Source organism: Dermacentor variabilis, chromosome 7 (genome assembly GCF_050947875.1).
Source record: "Dermacentor variabilis isolate Ectoservices chromosome 7, ASM5094787v1, whole genome shotgun sequence".
Lineage (NCBI taxonomy): Eukaryota > Metazoa > Arthropoda > Arachnida > Ixodida > Ixodidae > Dermacentor > Dermacentor variabilis.
Genome location: NC_134574.1, coordinates 109,739,665 through 109,754,242, shown reverse-complemented (window position 1 = coordinate 109,754,242; position 14,578 = coordinate 109,739,665). Strand labels below are relative to the sequence as shown.

The following is a 14,578-nucleotide window of genomic DNA, read 5'->3' as shown; positions in this document are numbered from 1 at the left end:
CTGCAGTGGCGAAACAAATGTGAACGTCTTGGACATGCGTGGGAAAGTATTTTCCGCCCGCTTTGGCCTTTCTGCCCGCTTGCCACTTCCCAAGCGTGAAAGTAGCCTGACAGGTGTTTTCCCACCTGGGCTTAGAGCTATGCATGAGGCTACCATACCAACAAGGCAGTCGGAGCAGTAAGCCACGACTACAAGTAGTACAGCAAGTTATAAGAACAAGTTGTTACAGAATCCAATCGAGAGAACAGCTACTGCTGGTTATACGGTTAATGCTGGCATCAAAGGTTCTTAAAAAAGTGAGAGCTGACAGTTCTTTGTGCTTCTCGTCACCTTCTCCTTTGCTCTGCGATTCAGCTGGTTCTTCTGCAGGGTTGTCATCAACTGATTGATGTGTGCATAGCTACTGTGGGTGTTCCTTTAGGGGGTTGAAATCCAATGTTCTTTTTTTTATATGTTACTATTTCTTTTTTCTTGCTTGTTTTGCACAATGTTGGATGGGGCGCTTGCAGGTGGACGATCTTATGGCCATTGAGGAACAGATTGACATTGACGTTCGCTCGCTTGAGACCTGCCCCTACAGCGCCTCCACGTTTGCCGAGATCCTCAACAAGATCCAGAAGGCTGTGGATGACCTGAGCCTGCACCAGTACTCCAACCTGCACCACTGGGTCAGCAAGCTCGACGAGCAGGTGAGTGCTGACCCAGTAACCTGCTCCGTGCTGATGGTTATCGATAGCATCTCCAAGGTTGGGTGGCTTGACCGTGTTAATTGCAACATTGTGCTGTGACATTATCACAGCGAGAGAATTGGTCTCCATTAAATGTTGGCCCTATGGACCACATGCTGGTTCTGTGACAGAAAAACAAATAACCAACCGAGTTCAAACAATTGAAGAGGAAAAATATTTCAATAAAAGTACCTAACTGGTGATGCAGTTATTTACAATAATGAGGTCTATATTGATTTTAAGTGTTGAAGAAATCTCTAGTTGTGTTTAATGTACACTAATAAAGTTTGCTTCACCATAGTTGACTTCTGTTGGAGATACAAGATAAGCACATAGTTTTTGGACACCTCTAGGTACTTCACAGTTCTGTTCATTTTAGCTGTAGTAAATATGACAGCTGACATTCTAGGTAGATTGAACAGGAAAACCCATGCTGAAGTTTGCATGTCCAAATCAACCGTCTAGTTCTTAAAATTTTTTGCCATATTCTGAGCACCCTTTATGGCACCAGTAGGGTCATGCAGCAGATTGGAAATGTGGGTCTCACATTCATGTAAGTTTTTTTGTGCAAGTGAGTTTCGTGTATGGCCAGAGCTTGCATATTTCTTGCCTTGCGTGTGCTGCTTCAATCAAAGGCGATGTCTGCAGCAATGGCCAATCACATAATGGAATTGTGTGTAGTTTTGTGAACCTCATCTCCTCATTCCAACTGCCACTGACAACTACAGCATCTAAACTCATTGGACAGCATGAACAAAGCTTTGCTTTAAAAGTGACCTTCGCAGTAACTCCATTGACGCAGAAAAGTCCGCATTAACTGAGCACAACTTCAAAACCCTCCGGGCTCCACAGAGAAAGCTCCGCTCTTCACATAGGAGCAGTAAAACCTGATGCTTGTCTCTGAGCACAGGTGGAGGCTAAGCTGGCCGGCCGATTGGAAGCCGGCATCCAGGCCTGGACGCTGGCCCTGGAGGGCAAGAAGGAGGGCGGGTCGGCCGAGACGGATGTGGACGCCACGACGCCAGGCGACAAGGAAGGGGGCGTCGCGGTGCACCACCCACTGGGAGGGGAGCCCCAGGTGCACACGCTTGTGCATGAGGTGCGGATCACCAACCAGGTGATGTACCTGAGCCCCAGCCTGGAGGAGTCTCGCTTCAGCCTGCTCCAGCAGCTCTTTGCTTGGCAGAACATTGTGCTCTCCCAGACTCGCATCCAGAGCACCCGGTACCAGGTGAGCAAGTGGTGTTGTGCCTTTCCTTTTTCTCCTTTCGTATTACGTATTTCGTATTAGTTTGTGCGTGCTTTCGTCTTGCATGCATGTGGCACTGATCTGACCATAAAATTGATTGTACAGAACTGTCTGTGCACTTTCTTTTTTTTCTGAATTCTTCTACTTATTTGAAGAGCTTTCTGTTTGGCTGGGGCGTTCATGTGTGCACCACGAGAGACAGACTGACAGACGGGAGACAGGGCAAGTGCTCGTCCAAAAGGAGACAGCCTTCATCCTTTATCTGCGTTTTTCTCTTGCTGTGCTGAAAACATCAGTACGTTAGTAAAACACGTTGTGGGGTTAGTTGGTGCATAGCTTTCAGTAGATGAAGCGCCAACAGTGAGGGCACACTAGGAAGGAACAAAGACACGACAAAAAAAAAATGAGTACGTTACCATTCTTGTGGTCCTTTGACTCAGACTCCAAAACATACACTTAGGACTACACTATGCTTATAAACCAGCTGCTGAATGATAACACCTCGCACTTCCACGTATTTACAGTAGATCCTCGATACATTAAACTCGGATATGTTCATTCGTTCTTTATACCGAACAGTTGTAACACTTCCTCGGAAACCCCATGCAAAAGTATAGCACTGTGCTATGCGTATATCAAACACCCATTCGCCGCGGCAATCAAAATATTGAACACTGCACGCCTGCAAGTGTGCTTCTCCTAATGCCACCACAATCACGGTTGTTGTAACCAGAAATATTCATGGCAACAAAACAGCACTGTTTTGGCAAATGTTGTAAAACAAGGCGTTGAATCTGGAGGGCCACTATATGCCAGGGAAAAATTAGCTTGGTGTGTGCCTAAAAATACGTATGGCTCCTCTAGCAAGGATCTTTTTGCTGCATAAGCCTAATGGCGAATTTTCTTTAGTAAGCTTCACCTCAACACAGCCCTGTAATGCGGTGAAACATTTATAACGGGAAGAACAAAGTCGTGCAGTGAAGCGTACTACCTAAAGCTGTTCGTTAATGAACAGAGGATCTCACAATGCTTCAAAAATGTAAAAGGTCTCCCTCTCCGATATGCGCATTCCATAAAGCATGGGTGGCACTCGTTTTTTCGCTGAGCGGCTCCGTGCATGGTATGTTGAACTGGAGATGCCCGGACCGCCAGGTTTGTCTTGTAGGGTTTCCGTGAATGGCATTTTAGGGCTCCCCGAGCGACCAAAAAAAATGTGACCACTACTCCCTCTTGGAGATATCTTTACATAAGTTTGGATTTAATTTAAAAAACCATCGCTATTATGAGCAATCTTACAGGCAAGTACCCAATTTACGAGCGCTGTTCATACAGAAGCATTGCTGTCACTGCTTGAGTTATTGCATTACTTTAGTATACGCCGAAGTTATTGCCATCACTGTCTTCTGTCTTCTATTCTTGTGATGTAAACTTAGTGCATGCAGGACGCTGTTTGATTTGTCCCTCTCTAATCCTGCCTCTGCGGCCACCCTTCTTTCTCTCTCTCTCTCTCTCTCTCGCTAAGGTTGGCCTGGAGCGTCCGGCAACCCAGACTTATCGAGGCCTGCTGCGCACAATGATGGATGGCACCAACGTGCTGGAGAAATGCTACGGCTGCATCGAGGCCATCGTCAAGCAGGTGGACGTCTACGTGAGCGAGTGGCTTCGCTACCAGGCCCTGTGGGACCTGCAGCAGGACATGCTGTACGCCCGCCTGGGCGACGACATCGGGCTGTGGATGAGGACCCTCGTCGAGATCAAGTGAGCAGGATCATGCACCCACGCGTGGTCGGGGCAGGTAGGGTAGCTAAGGGAACCAAGAATACGCCGTGCTTCTCCACAACCTACGGGTACACCAGCTCGACAAATGAAGGCGACGTAGACTAAAGTCAGCAGTGGAGAAAGCCTCTTTTCTTTTTTTTTTTTCTTGAAAGCAGATTTCTTGCGCACTCCTCCGAATGTTAACTTCGTGCGATACGAAATGAAAAAGGGCAAGACACACTGCTTATAATATTGCAGCAGCTATCGTATCACTGCTTTTCATTATAGGCGATAATGCAATTTTTAATAATACCTGTACTTCTGCGATACGAAATGAAAAAGGGCAAGACACACTGCGTATAATATTGCAGCAGCTATCGTATCACTGCTTTGCATTATAGGCGATAATCCAATTTTTAATAATACCTGTACGGACAAGTCTCGGTATAACAGTTGCAGCCAACACAGCAGGTGTCTTCATTATATCCACTGTTCGTTATAAGCATATATTTTTTAAATGGTGATGTCAGTGATGAACATTTTAGATTTACTTTGTTATAGCATCTGATATTTCATTACATCTGTGTTCGTTGTTTTGAGGTTCAACTATAGCGCACTGCATTTTTCCTAGTGAGATGGTTCACCTTGGAAATCATGCTAGTCTTCTTCTCCCCTGTACTGCGACATGCGTTATTGGGTTACATTTCTGGACAGTGAACCTTTCAAGAGTCCTATTCACACTGCAATGACATATTTAATTAAGCCCTTTTTCGTAGGCAGCAAATACCTGTCAAAAAAAAAATGTCCACTTCATGCTGGCAATCAGTTCCGTTAGCTATCCTTTGTTAGCTGTAATAAAAGCTGTCAGCCGTTCTTCAGGCTCTGCTGCGACTTCCACATGTGTGCGAGGTCTTCCGGAGACATCTGTCATTGCGAAACGCTGCTCTTCATGAGTTCTCTCTTGCACTTACACGCATTTCTGATAAGATTGATCAGAAACATTTGAGTCTTTGTTTCCTCCCACGTTGTAGGAAATCACGCACCACCTTCGATACAAGTGATGTGCGCAAGAAGTTCGGACCCATCATCATTGACTATGCCAAGGTCTGTGTCCCTCTGTCTGTCGTCCGTCCATCTGAATTGTAGCCTTCTTGGTATTGTAATATGTTTAACAGGACAAATGTTCTGATAATGCATAACTTTCCTTCTTTTTCTGATTTGAGCGCTTTTTAGTTTACAAGGATACTAAAAGAAAACATTAGGCTGAGTAAAGTTGGATTGGGTGAAAGCAGATACGAAATCGCAAGTCTGGTAGGGAGCAGGGGCCTGATATGCAGAAGACAACTTGGAAACAAGACTGATATTTCCAAATGCCCAGAATCAATTCATACAACGTGGCAGATTGTGACTGACTGGCCAGTTAATAAATAGCAGTGACATTTCACTTAGAAATCAAATTTAACCTAGCAACACTGTGCTTGAAGCAAACGTTCGTGCCCATTTTGGGTGTGTGTGCACTCACAAAAGCATTGCACAATACTCTTTGCTACAGAAGCTATTTCTCCAGTGTTCCATTGCTGCTTTCTTGACTTCATTCTTGGTGCTGCTTTTGGTACTTCAGGTGCAGTCCAAGGTGACCTTGAAGTACGATTCATGGCACAAAGAGGTGCTTGGCAAGTTCGGCCAGCTCCTTGGCAACGACATGGCCCAGTTCCACACCACTGTCTCCAAGGTGAGCTTTGCTTACCTGTCTTGCCGCAGCGTCTCTTTTCTCGCTTATGAGTGATTGCTGGCATAGATTCAAGAGAACACGATAGCTGGACAATAGTAGCCATTTATTGCTCAATACGTGTCCTTAAATTTTGTGCCATTTTTCTGCACAATGAGCTCTTGAAGGCACTCATTGCCTGCCAAAGTTGTACTGGTTTTGAGCGTGGCTAGATCTGTTATTTCGTGTGTATTAGTCTAAGGAAGTCTTACATAAATGAAGGGTCTTGGGCAGGATCTAGGCTTCCAGCAATCCAGAGATGCTCAACAGGCTAGCAGTGTTTGGCCGGGTCGAATGCAGTTCAACTTCTGTGCAAGACCTTTGTGCAGTGATCTCGTAAATGTTGCTCACTGTCCCATTTCCTGCAGTCACGAAGCGAGCTGGAGCAACAGTCCATCGACACAGCAAGCACGTCAGACGCGGTGTCCTTCATCACCTATGTCCAGTCGCTGAAGCGCAAGATGAAGTCTTGGGAACAGCAGGTTGAGGTAAGTCATAAAACAGAATGTGTTAGTCATCTTGGGGTTGTGTTATGTAATCGTTCCTTCCTTTTAGAATCTATTCATATTTCACTATATGTTGGGAGAAGGGGTGGATACTGTTAATAATGAAGGCTTGGTGTTTCGCCACTCAATGATGGAGGGCCCCCAGAAGCATAGATAATGAGAAGCATACTTAAATTACGCAATCCCAGGAGTTCATTCATGTGGTTGTGCCGGAGATCAGAACTGCCCCTAACTGTGTAAAACTGCGCCCTCTCCTCTCCGCTTCTTATTTGTTATTATTTTTTTTTAATTTGTGCTGCAGCTGTACAAGGAGGGCCAACGCATCCTGGAGCGGCAGCGCTTCCAGTTCCCCAACTGGTGGCTGCACGTGGACAACGTGGAGGGCGAGTGGTCGGCCTTCACCGAGATGATGCGCCGCAAGGACACGGCCATCTCATCCCAGGTGGCCAGCCTGCAGATGAAGGTGGTGGCCGAGGACCGGGCTGTCGAGGCCCGCACCGCCGACTTCCTCGCCGACTGGGAGAAGAGCAAGCCCGTCCAGGGATCCCTCAAGCCCTCGGAGGCCACCAGCCAGCTGGCCATCTTCGAGTCCAAGTTCAGCCGCCTGAAGGAGGACCGCGAGAACCTGGTCAAGGCTAAGGAGGCTCTCGAACTGCAGGAGCCCGGTAAGCTTCCCACCCCGACACTTATCAGTCTGTCGGGTAGCATATGAGGGATTGTTGGCCAGCTGCGTGCTCCTTAAGTTCATACTACGTGGCAACTGCGCTTAAAAGGCCATTGCCATGACTGTGAGTACTTACTGCGGTAGCGCAGGGGCTACGGCATCACGTTTTTGAACTTGAGGTCGCAGGCTCAACCCCAGTGGCATCCCAAAGGGCATGGAATGCAAAAATGTTCTTTTATTATAAACCCCTGTTAACTTGAAGCTGTAGAAACAAAACTTATATATATATATATATATATATATGCAGCCAGTGGGCTTTTATTATGCTGATTTCGCTTATTTTGAAACTACGCTTACTTCCATTATATATATATATAATGGAAGTAAGCGTAGTTTCAAAATAAGCGAAATCAGCATAATAAAAGCCCACTGGCTGCACATTGACCACATGGAGCCTTTCCAAAATGCTGCCAGTAATATTCTCAGTTGCTTTCACGTGCACCAGCACCGGACGCATCGGCATCCACAGGCAACAGCTTTACTGGCACTGAACCAAGACAGTGTGCTTGGTACAGAGTCAAGACGATTGTTTCTAAGGCAATATTTGAAGCCAGTCATCGGAGCATAACTGGCACCAGACATCCAGAAAGCTGACAGAGGCTACTTTCTGCATTGTTATGAGTTCTAGACACTTTCACTTCAAAAACCGAAACTAAACTGCAGAAGGGTGTGATTGTCTTGCCTTAGCAGCCACTCTCGAGTGACTCACCATTTGCGGCTCACCGTTGCCTGACAATAAAGTGAGCATCCTTACCAAGCCGCTATCTCGCTGAAACGCTGTGGGCTCGCATGCTGGCTTCTTTAGGGCGCTGTGCATGGGCTAATCACACCTGCTCGAGTGCTGATAGTCATGCTCAAGGTCATGATTGATGTGCCACGACCGTATTGATGAGTCACTGAAAGCATCCTAAATGAGAGGGAGGGAAAAAAGTCTTCGACTCCCAGCTCACCGCTGCTGTGTGAGGCCACAGTGAAGTGCCAGCAAGCAGTTGAGCAAGTACGGCGAGGAATGATAGACAAGAATAAGGGGTAAAGATAAGCGGGGAGTGCGGCTCAGTGTCTGGCAGTGTCAGCTGGCGTTGCAGGGAATGCGACTGCATGTGACGCTGCTGGTGTTGCCCCGTTGCCCGCTCCCTGGGATTTTCTTAGTCGAGATTTCTAGATATCTGGAGTTTTGGCGCAAGAAGTTTTTGAGATGAGTGAAAAACACATGGGTGGACGCCGTGGCTGGAAAAATTTCGACTTAACCGATATTTCGAGACATCAGAGTTCGAGTTAACTGTTTACCTCCAGAATTATTTTTGAAAAAGCATTCCCACATTACCGATATTCTTAGTGCTTTATGGAATCGGCACAATAAATATACACAGGAAATGCATTCAAAGCAATATATTTTACTGGAGAATGTACAGAGAATTTATTTAGGTGTAGGAGAAACCTGGCTTCTCCACACGTTGCTGCCACCATTTTCCCTGTTTGTAATGTTAAAAATGTTTCTACCAAGTTTTCACTAAAGAAATACATTCAAGGGATATTTTTTACTGGAGAGTAGGCACCCAAAAAATTTATCTAAGCTTGGGCGATAGCCAGTTTCTCTGCTTGGCCGCCACTACCATTTTCCTTGTCAATAACGTTTAAAACATTTCTGCCAAGTACTTAATGGAATCGTAGTGCCATCTGTACATAAAAGAGGAAACTAGACACGTGGACGTGCTCAAATTGCCTGTGGTCAGAGAAATTGGGACTTTTTTCCTTGGACGAGCCCGGCTTTTTCGATGGTAGAGGGCGTGCGAATTGTGTGGGCATGCTGAGCTCATCTACTGGAACTAAATAGGGCTTACTACGTTTGGGAATCGGCGCTAGCATATGCATTCATCTTGCGTCCCGCCTCCACTGTGGTCTTTTTGTCCCCCCCCCCCCCCCCTTCCTTCTCCAGGCGTGGTCTCTCCCGGTGACGAGCGGCTCCATGTGGCCCTGGAAGAGCTGCAAGACCTGAAGGGCGTCTGGTCAGAGCTGGCCAAGATCTGGGACCAGATCGACCAGATGAAGGAGCAGCCCTGGCTGTCGGTGCAAGCACGCAAGGTGCGCCTCTTTCTTTTCCCGGGTGTTGAGAGCTTTGCGAAGGCACAACGTGCGCTCGGGCATCTTGCGAGATGCAAGTGGTATTGCTTCGTGCAAATGCCACGAAAGATTGTGGGCACGGGTGTGCGAATTGCACTTTTCGAAACCGAATCGAATACGAATGGAATAGTGTCGGAAGTGCGTTGAACTAAATATCGAATGGTTTTTCGAATAGATTTTGAGTAATGAACAGCCGTTCTTACCGTTAATAGAAAACGATCTTCACATCCTAGTACATTTACGTAGGGAAGTTTCTGTTGTCACATTATGCATTATGAAACATTGTTTGTTAAAAGCATAAATGGAGCATTATTATCAACTGAGGAGTTTATTCGTGTAATCTGGACTCGTTGATCACAGCAAATGGTGGTGGTTTAGCCGGAAAAGTATGATTTTCTGAGCAACGTAGCGTGCTCTACTACGAAACTTCTCTTGTTTTATGTCTACTATGGCCGCAGGGATAAGTTTATTGTGTACTTTTGCTGCAGTTTTATGCTTGAGCATGCATGGTAGGCGATCTTAAATATTAGAAAGCTACCCGCCGCGGTTGCTTGATGGCTGTCATGTTGGGCTGCTAAGCACGAGGTCGTGGGATCGAATTCCGGCCAAGGCGGCCGCATTTCGATGAGGGCAAAATGGGAAAACACCTGTGTACTTAGATTTAGGTTCACTTTAAGGAACCCCTGGTGGTCCAAATTTCTGGAGTCCCCCACTACGGTGTGCGTCATAATCAGATCATGGTTTTGGCACGGTAAAACCTCATATTAAAAAAATAATAATAATAAAAAATAACAAGCAATAAATATTAGAGAACTATTCATATGTATGGATAGGGACCAGTCAATTCGAAGGCCAACTCAAATGGGGCATTATTTGTTTCTTTAATTGAATGTTTTGAATATTTGTATACACCTAATTAGGGTCACTGGTGTTGAGCGTAATTGCCTCTTTTGTGAGTGTGGTACTATGCCAGTGCTTTATTTTGTTTACACCAGTTCTTGTAAAAGGTGGCATAAATTTTTACCGTATCATTTTATCACATTGACATCAAACAATGTCGGTGATACACACTTCTAATGACACAGAATGTCTGAATGTGGGAGACACTGTGAACATTGGAAAGTGCCATGTAGTCTTTCGGCTTTATCGATTTGTTTGTCAGTGAAATCTGTTTTTGTGTTACTTGAACGGAGGCTAAAGGAAAATATTAAGTCGAGCTAGATCATTAGTGTTTGTCTAGAAGCTTGTCATCCATTGTTTTCTGTGTGTTGATATGTCGCTTTGTTGCGCATAAAATTGCCACCGAAAGTCCCGCTGTTGCTCTGTTCACTTGTGAGGTCCACTTTCTCACGGTCTGCTGTGTCATATTCTTTTTCTTTTCATCTTCAGCTGCGCCAACAACTGGATGGCCTGCTGAATCAGCTGAAGGAGCTGCCAGCACGCCTGCGGCAGTATGCCTCGTACGAGTACGTCAAGAAGGTGCTCATGGGATACACAAAGGTTGGTGCTTGTCATTGAGACCTTTACTATTTCATTGACTTGTGATAGGTGGCTTTCGGGCTCGAATTGACAGCCTGTGATCTTACAGGTGATCGCGTTGGTTTTACGTGCCTGTTATTTTCCATGAACTTTATGAATTTGGCCTTGTCCTGCGATTTTACAAACGTTGTGTCAAGTTTTACGAAAAATGAAATCTTGTTCGTGAAATTGTTCAAGTTTTATGATGCTGAAACGAGGCAAGAGGAATACTTGCTTGAGCCAAATTCATGCTGGAAAGCTCCTGAAGCAGGCAAAATGATCAGGAACAGCTTAGTCACTGAACCAGTCGGTTATTTAAAAACAGTGTGTTACCTGTCAGTCTTTGCTGTTACAAGTTTGCTGCTGCTGCTGCTTGGGGGCTATATCTAAAGGCAAATCATTAATAAAGGCCGTATCTATTCCTAAAAAGGCATCTAATTGGTACAAGCTTTAAAGAAAACATATTGAAATTAACAAGTAGGCAGGTATGGTTTTAGGACTTGAGCCTAATGCATGTGAATGAAGTTGTGTTATGAAAATCAAGCACGGCTGACCTAAATGCCCCCAGTGTATTAACTCGCTTTGAGCTTTGATTCAGATATTCGTGCTGCAGCCCGAGTGGTGTGTCCGGTAGGCTGATGTGTAAAATAAATCTTTACCACTTCTTCCTGCCCATCCTGCAGAAAAACGAAAAACGCACTCGCCACAAAACACCGTTTGAGCTGTTAAAGAGGTTAAAATGAAGGATGCTGCGTTTAGTGCGGAGCCATTTGTGTAGTCTTGTGCGCAATGGTTTGTCTGTAGCCGGTGGCATTCTGCCGGTGAGCATGGTACTTCTAATTCAATTCTAGGTCATGATAGTTTCGCTCCAATGGAGCACAAATGCAAAAAACATTTGTGTGCTTATATTTAGGTGTGTGCTAAAGAATCCTAGGCAGTCATCATTAGCCTAAGTCCTCCACTACAGTGTCTATCATAGCCCTCTTGCTTCTAAGATGCTGCGCTTTGTCAGTCAATTGATGGATCGGTCAATCGGTCATGGTCAGTCGGTCAGTCAGTATGCACTCTCTTCGCCAATGGCAGGTGAACCTGCTCATTGTGGAGCTGAAGTCGGATGCCCTCAAGGAGCGTCACTGGAAGCAGCTGATGCGTCAGCTCCGTGTCAGCTGGGTCCTCTCCGAGCTGACCCTGGGCCTGGTGTGGGACATTGACCTCCAGCGCAACGAGGCCATCGTCAAGGATGTCATCCTGGTGGCTCAGGGCGAGATGGCCCTCGAGGAGTTCCTCAAGCAGGTACCGTGGGGCTCGTGATGTATCTCTGTCGTCCCTCTGATTTGCATACCTGGTCCAATTCAGGGTTACCCGGCAGTCGCATCCCAATGGGGGGGTCCAGTGCAGCTGAAGGCTGTGCTAAAAGAGCAAATCAGTTCTGTGAGGTGAAGGAACTTTCGTGAAAGGTAATAATTGTGGCCAATCTGAAAGCTTACGAAAAAGCATCTGGAGGCTTACGAAAAGGGTTCTACTTAAGTTGAGGACGACGCAACGAGCTACGGAAAGAAGAATGATGGGTGTAACGTTAAGGGATAAGAAAAGAGCAGATTGGTTGAGGGAACAAACACGAGTTAATAACATCTTAGTTGAAATCAAGAAAAAGAAATGGGCATGGGTAGGCCATGTAATGAGGAGGGAAGATAACCGATGGTCATTAAGGGTTACGAACTGGATTCCAAGAGAAGGGAAGCGTAGCAGGGGACGGCAGAAAGTTAGGTGGGTGGATGAGGTGAAGTTTGCAGGGACAACATGGCCATAATTAAGTTCAGTGTTTGACGGAAGCCCGTCTGGTCGGGATGAAACATGGAAACGTCTTCTTTTCTTTTAAATCTTTATTTGGTCGGCGAAGTGCCCCGGTTTTTTGTTAACCTTTTAACCATGGCCATAATTAGTACATGACCGGGGTAGTTGGAGAAGTATAGGAGAGGCCTTTGCCCTGCAGTGGGCGTAACCAGGCTGATGATGATCTGAAAGCAGCACAAAGATACTAGAAAACCCATGCAAATTTCTCAAGAAGAAATCTTAGCTGAAAATGATAAAGTTTGGCTGTAATTTTATTTCCAGATCATAATGTGTGCTTCCTTTATTTTATTGTTTTTTTTTTTGTTGTTGTTGTTGCACCCCATTTTTCTTTTATAAAACACCTGGCTGTGACATCGGTACAGTTACGTGTATGCTTTGCTGCCAGTTTGATCTATAGTTGTGCACTTAATTAGCCTGTGGCTCGTGCGGTGCCGCTTGTGTAGGTGCGCGAAGCCTGGCAAAACTATGAGCTGGACCTGGTCAACTACCAGAATAAGTGCCGGCTCATCCGCGGCTGGGACGACCTCTTCAACAAGGTCAAGGAGCACATCAACTCGGTCGCTGCCATGAAGCTGTCGCCCTACTACAAGGCAAGTTCTTCGCAGTAAAGCGCAGTGCTTTGGCATTTGTTGCCATTTATTGTCACATTCTTTCAATGAGCAGGCTGTTTTTAAACTTGTGGCTCAGTTATTTCTTAGCAGCTACTATGCCCAACATTTGAAAGCACATGACGTAGCTGTGATGGATGCTTCTGTTAAAGTCAAAACCTTGTGTTTACCATGTGTTTCCTGGTGGCTTTAGCTAACAAAATTAACCCTTTCTTCAGTTGCACTGCAATTGTGTGAAATAAAAAAAACAAAGCGATTTATGTTGAAGCTTGCCAGGATAATATCTTTAGTGCCTGCATTAAAGGCCTAGTAATGAAATTTTTGGCTGCGTAAAAAGTCTAGTTTCAGATAGAACAGTCTCTGTGCAAGATTATGTGTTTTAAACACAGTTCATACTATTTATAACATAACTGCTTGTAGTGCAGGACTGACTATAACATCTCTTCTCTGACTCCTGTTCACAACAGGTGCGCGAATAGCAAAATTTTCTCATACGAATTGAATACAAATACATCACTTGGAATATTGAATAATGATATCTACATGCTTTTATTAGCAAGCTTGGTTATTTTATCATGTTAGACCATTGCAGTTACATTGTAAATAGTAAAAAATTAGGGTAGTAAGCTGTTGTATTAAGAAATTGTGTATTTGGCTCACTTTAACTTGGAAAATTTAGTAATTCCCATTAGCAGCCTGTTCTTGCCAGCCTGTGCCTTATTATGTACAGCATCAATGCCTGTCAATTCAAAGGCATTTGGCCTTGTACCAGCTGTCACTCATCGCATTTGCTGTCAAGCAATAAGCTCGGATCGGGGGTGGCCGTTGCAAAAGAGTGCACCCTCGCTGTCCGCAAACCTCTGCCTCTTGCTACTGAGGGGCTGGCTTTCCCGCAAAGCTTTGACGTGCAGCGGCTAAACATGCATTGCAGGCAGAATTTCGCCAACAGCACAATATTCGGCTCACTATCAGATACATATTCTTAGATTAGGTAGAAACAAACGCTAAGAACCATGTTTTCTCCCGCACAGCCAGCAATATATTCTATCTGCTTCGAATATTCGTATACAATCGAATATTGGAAAATTTTCTAATACCCACTTTTCGAATTGAATACGAATATTAAAAATATATTTGAAATTTTTGAATATTTGCACACCCCTGCTGTTTACCTTCCCGTAGAACTCCATGTATACGTATACTGCTTATAGTGCAGCCGTGTGAGAAGAAATAGCAGCTATACTGGGGTTTCCAGAAAATCCCACCAAGCAACGCAGCGAGCATGCTTCTCAACTGTTGTGTCGGCAGCGGCAGGCAAGTGGGGGCCCGTGCCCAGCGAACGCGCGGCGAGCGCCGATGCAGAGAGGGAGACGCAGACCTAACTGCTCCTGATGAAAACCGGACTAGGACTGAGCCGGCTAGCGGCCGTTTATTACCAAAAAAGACTCCACTCGCCAGATGGCACCTCCTGATTGGTCCAAGCTCGTCACATGACATAAGGGGGGTGCGCCATCTAGCTGGACTGCTACAAAACATAAATGTATGATAACACGGAGATCTGGCAGGGGGCGACACTATACCAAATCAACTAAGCGCACTTGTCGAGAGGAGGGCCTTGGGATAGCAATGAAGGTAATACGAAGGCGAAAGTGGTGCTGAGCGAATGAACGACGAACAGGGGGGAAAATCAAGCCCCAATGGCAGTCCATTGTATGTCACGTGGTAGTAGGCGCAATGCGGAGGC

General features: G+C 45.5%; 1 protein-coding gene across 2 annotated transcripts in view; it reads left to right on the top strand.

Annotated features, from left to right (window-relative positions):
- The window catches only part of Dhc64C (dynein heavy chain, cytoplasmic), a 111,745-nt gene that overhangs the window by 24,332 nt on the left and 72,835 nt on the right, over positions 1-14,578 (top strand). For both annotated transcript variants that reach the window (XM_075698995.1, XM_075698994.1), the window contains 11 exons: positions 510-689; positions 1,639-1,959; positions 3,500-3,735; positions 4,767-4,839; positions 5,357-5,467; positions 5,872-5,991; positions 6,311-6,674; positions 8,670-8,815; positions 10,244-10,354; positions 11,456-11,665; positions 12,670-12,816. In XM_075698995.1, the coding sequence (XP_075555110.1) occupies positions 510-689; positions 1,639-1,959; positions 3,500-3,735; positions 4,767-4,839; positions 5,357-5,467; positions 5,872-5,991; positions 6,311-6,674; positions 8,670-8,815; positions 10,244-10,354; positions 11,456-11,665; positions 12,670-12,816 (2,019 nt within the window). The remainder of the gene's footprint in view (positions 1-509; positions 690-1,638; positions 1,960-3,499; positions 3,736-4,766; positions 4,840-5,356; positions 5,468-5,871; positions 5,992-6,310; positions 6,675-8,669; positions 8,816-10,243; positions 10,355-11,455; positions 11,666-12,669; positions 12,817-14,578) is intronic.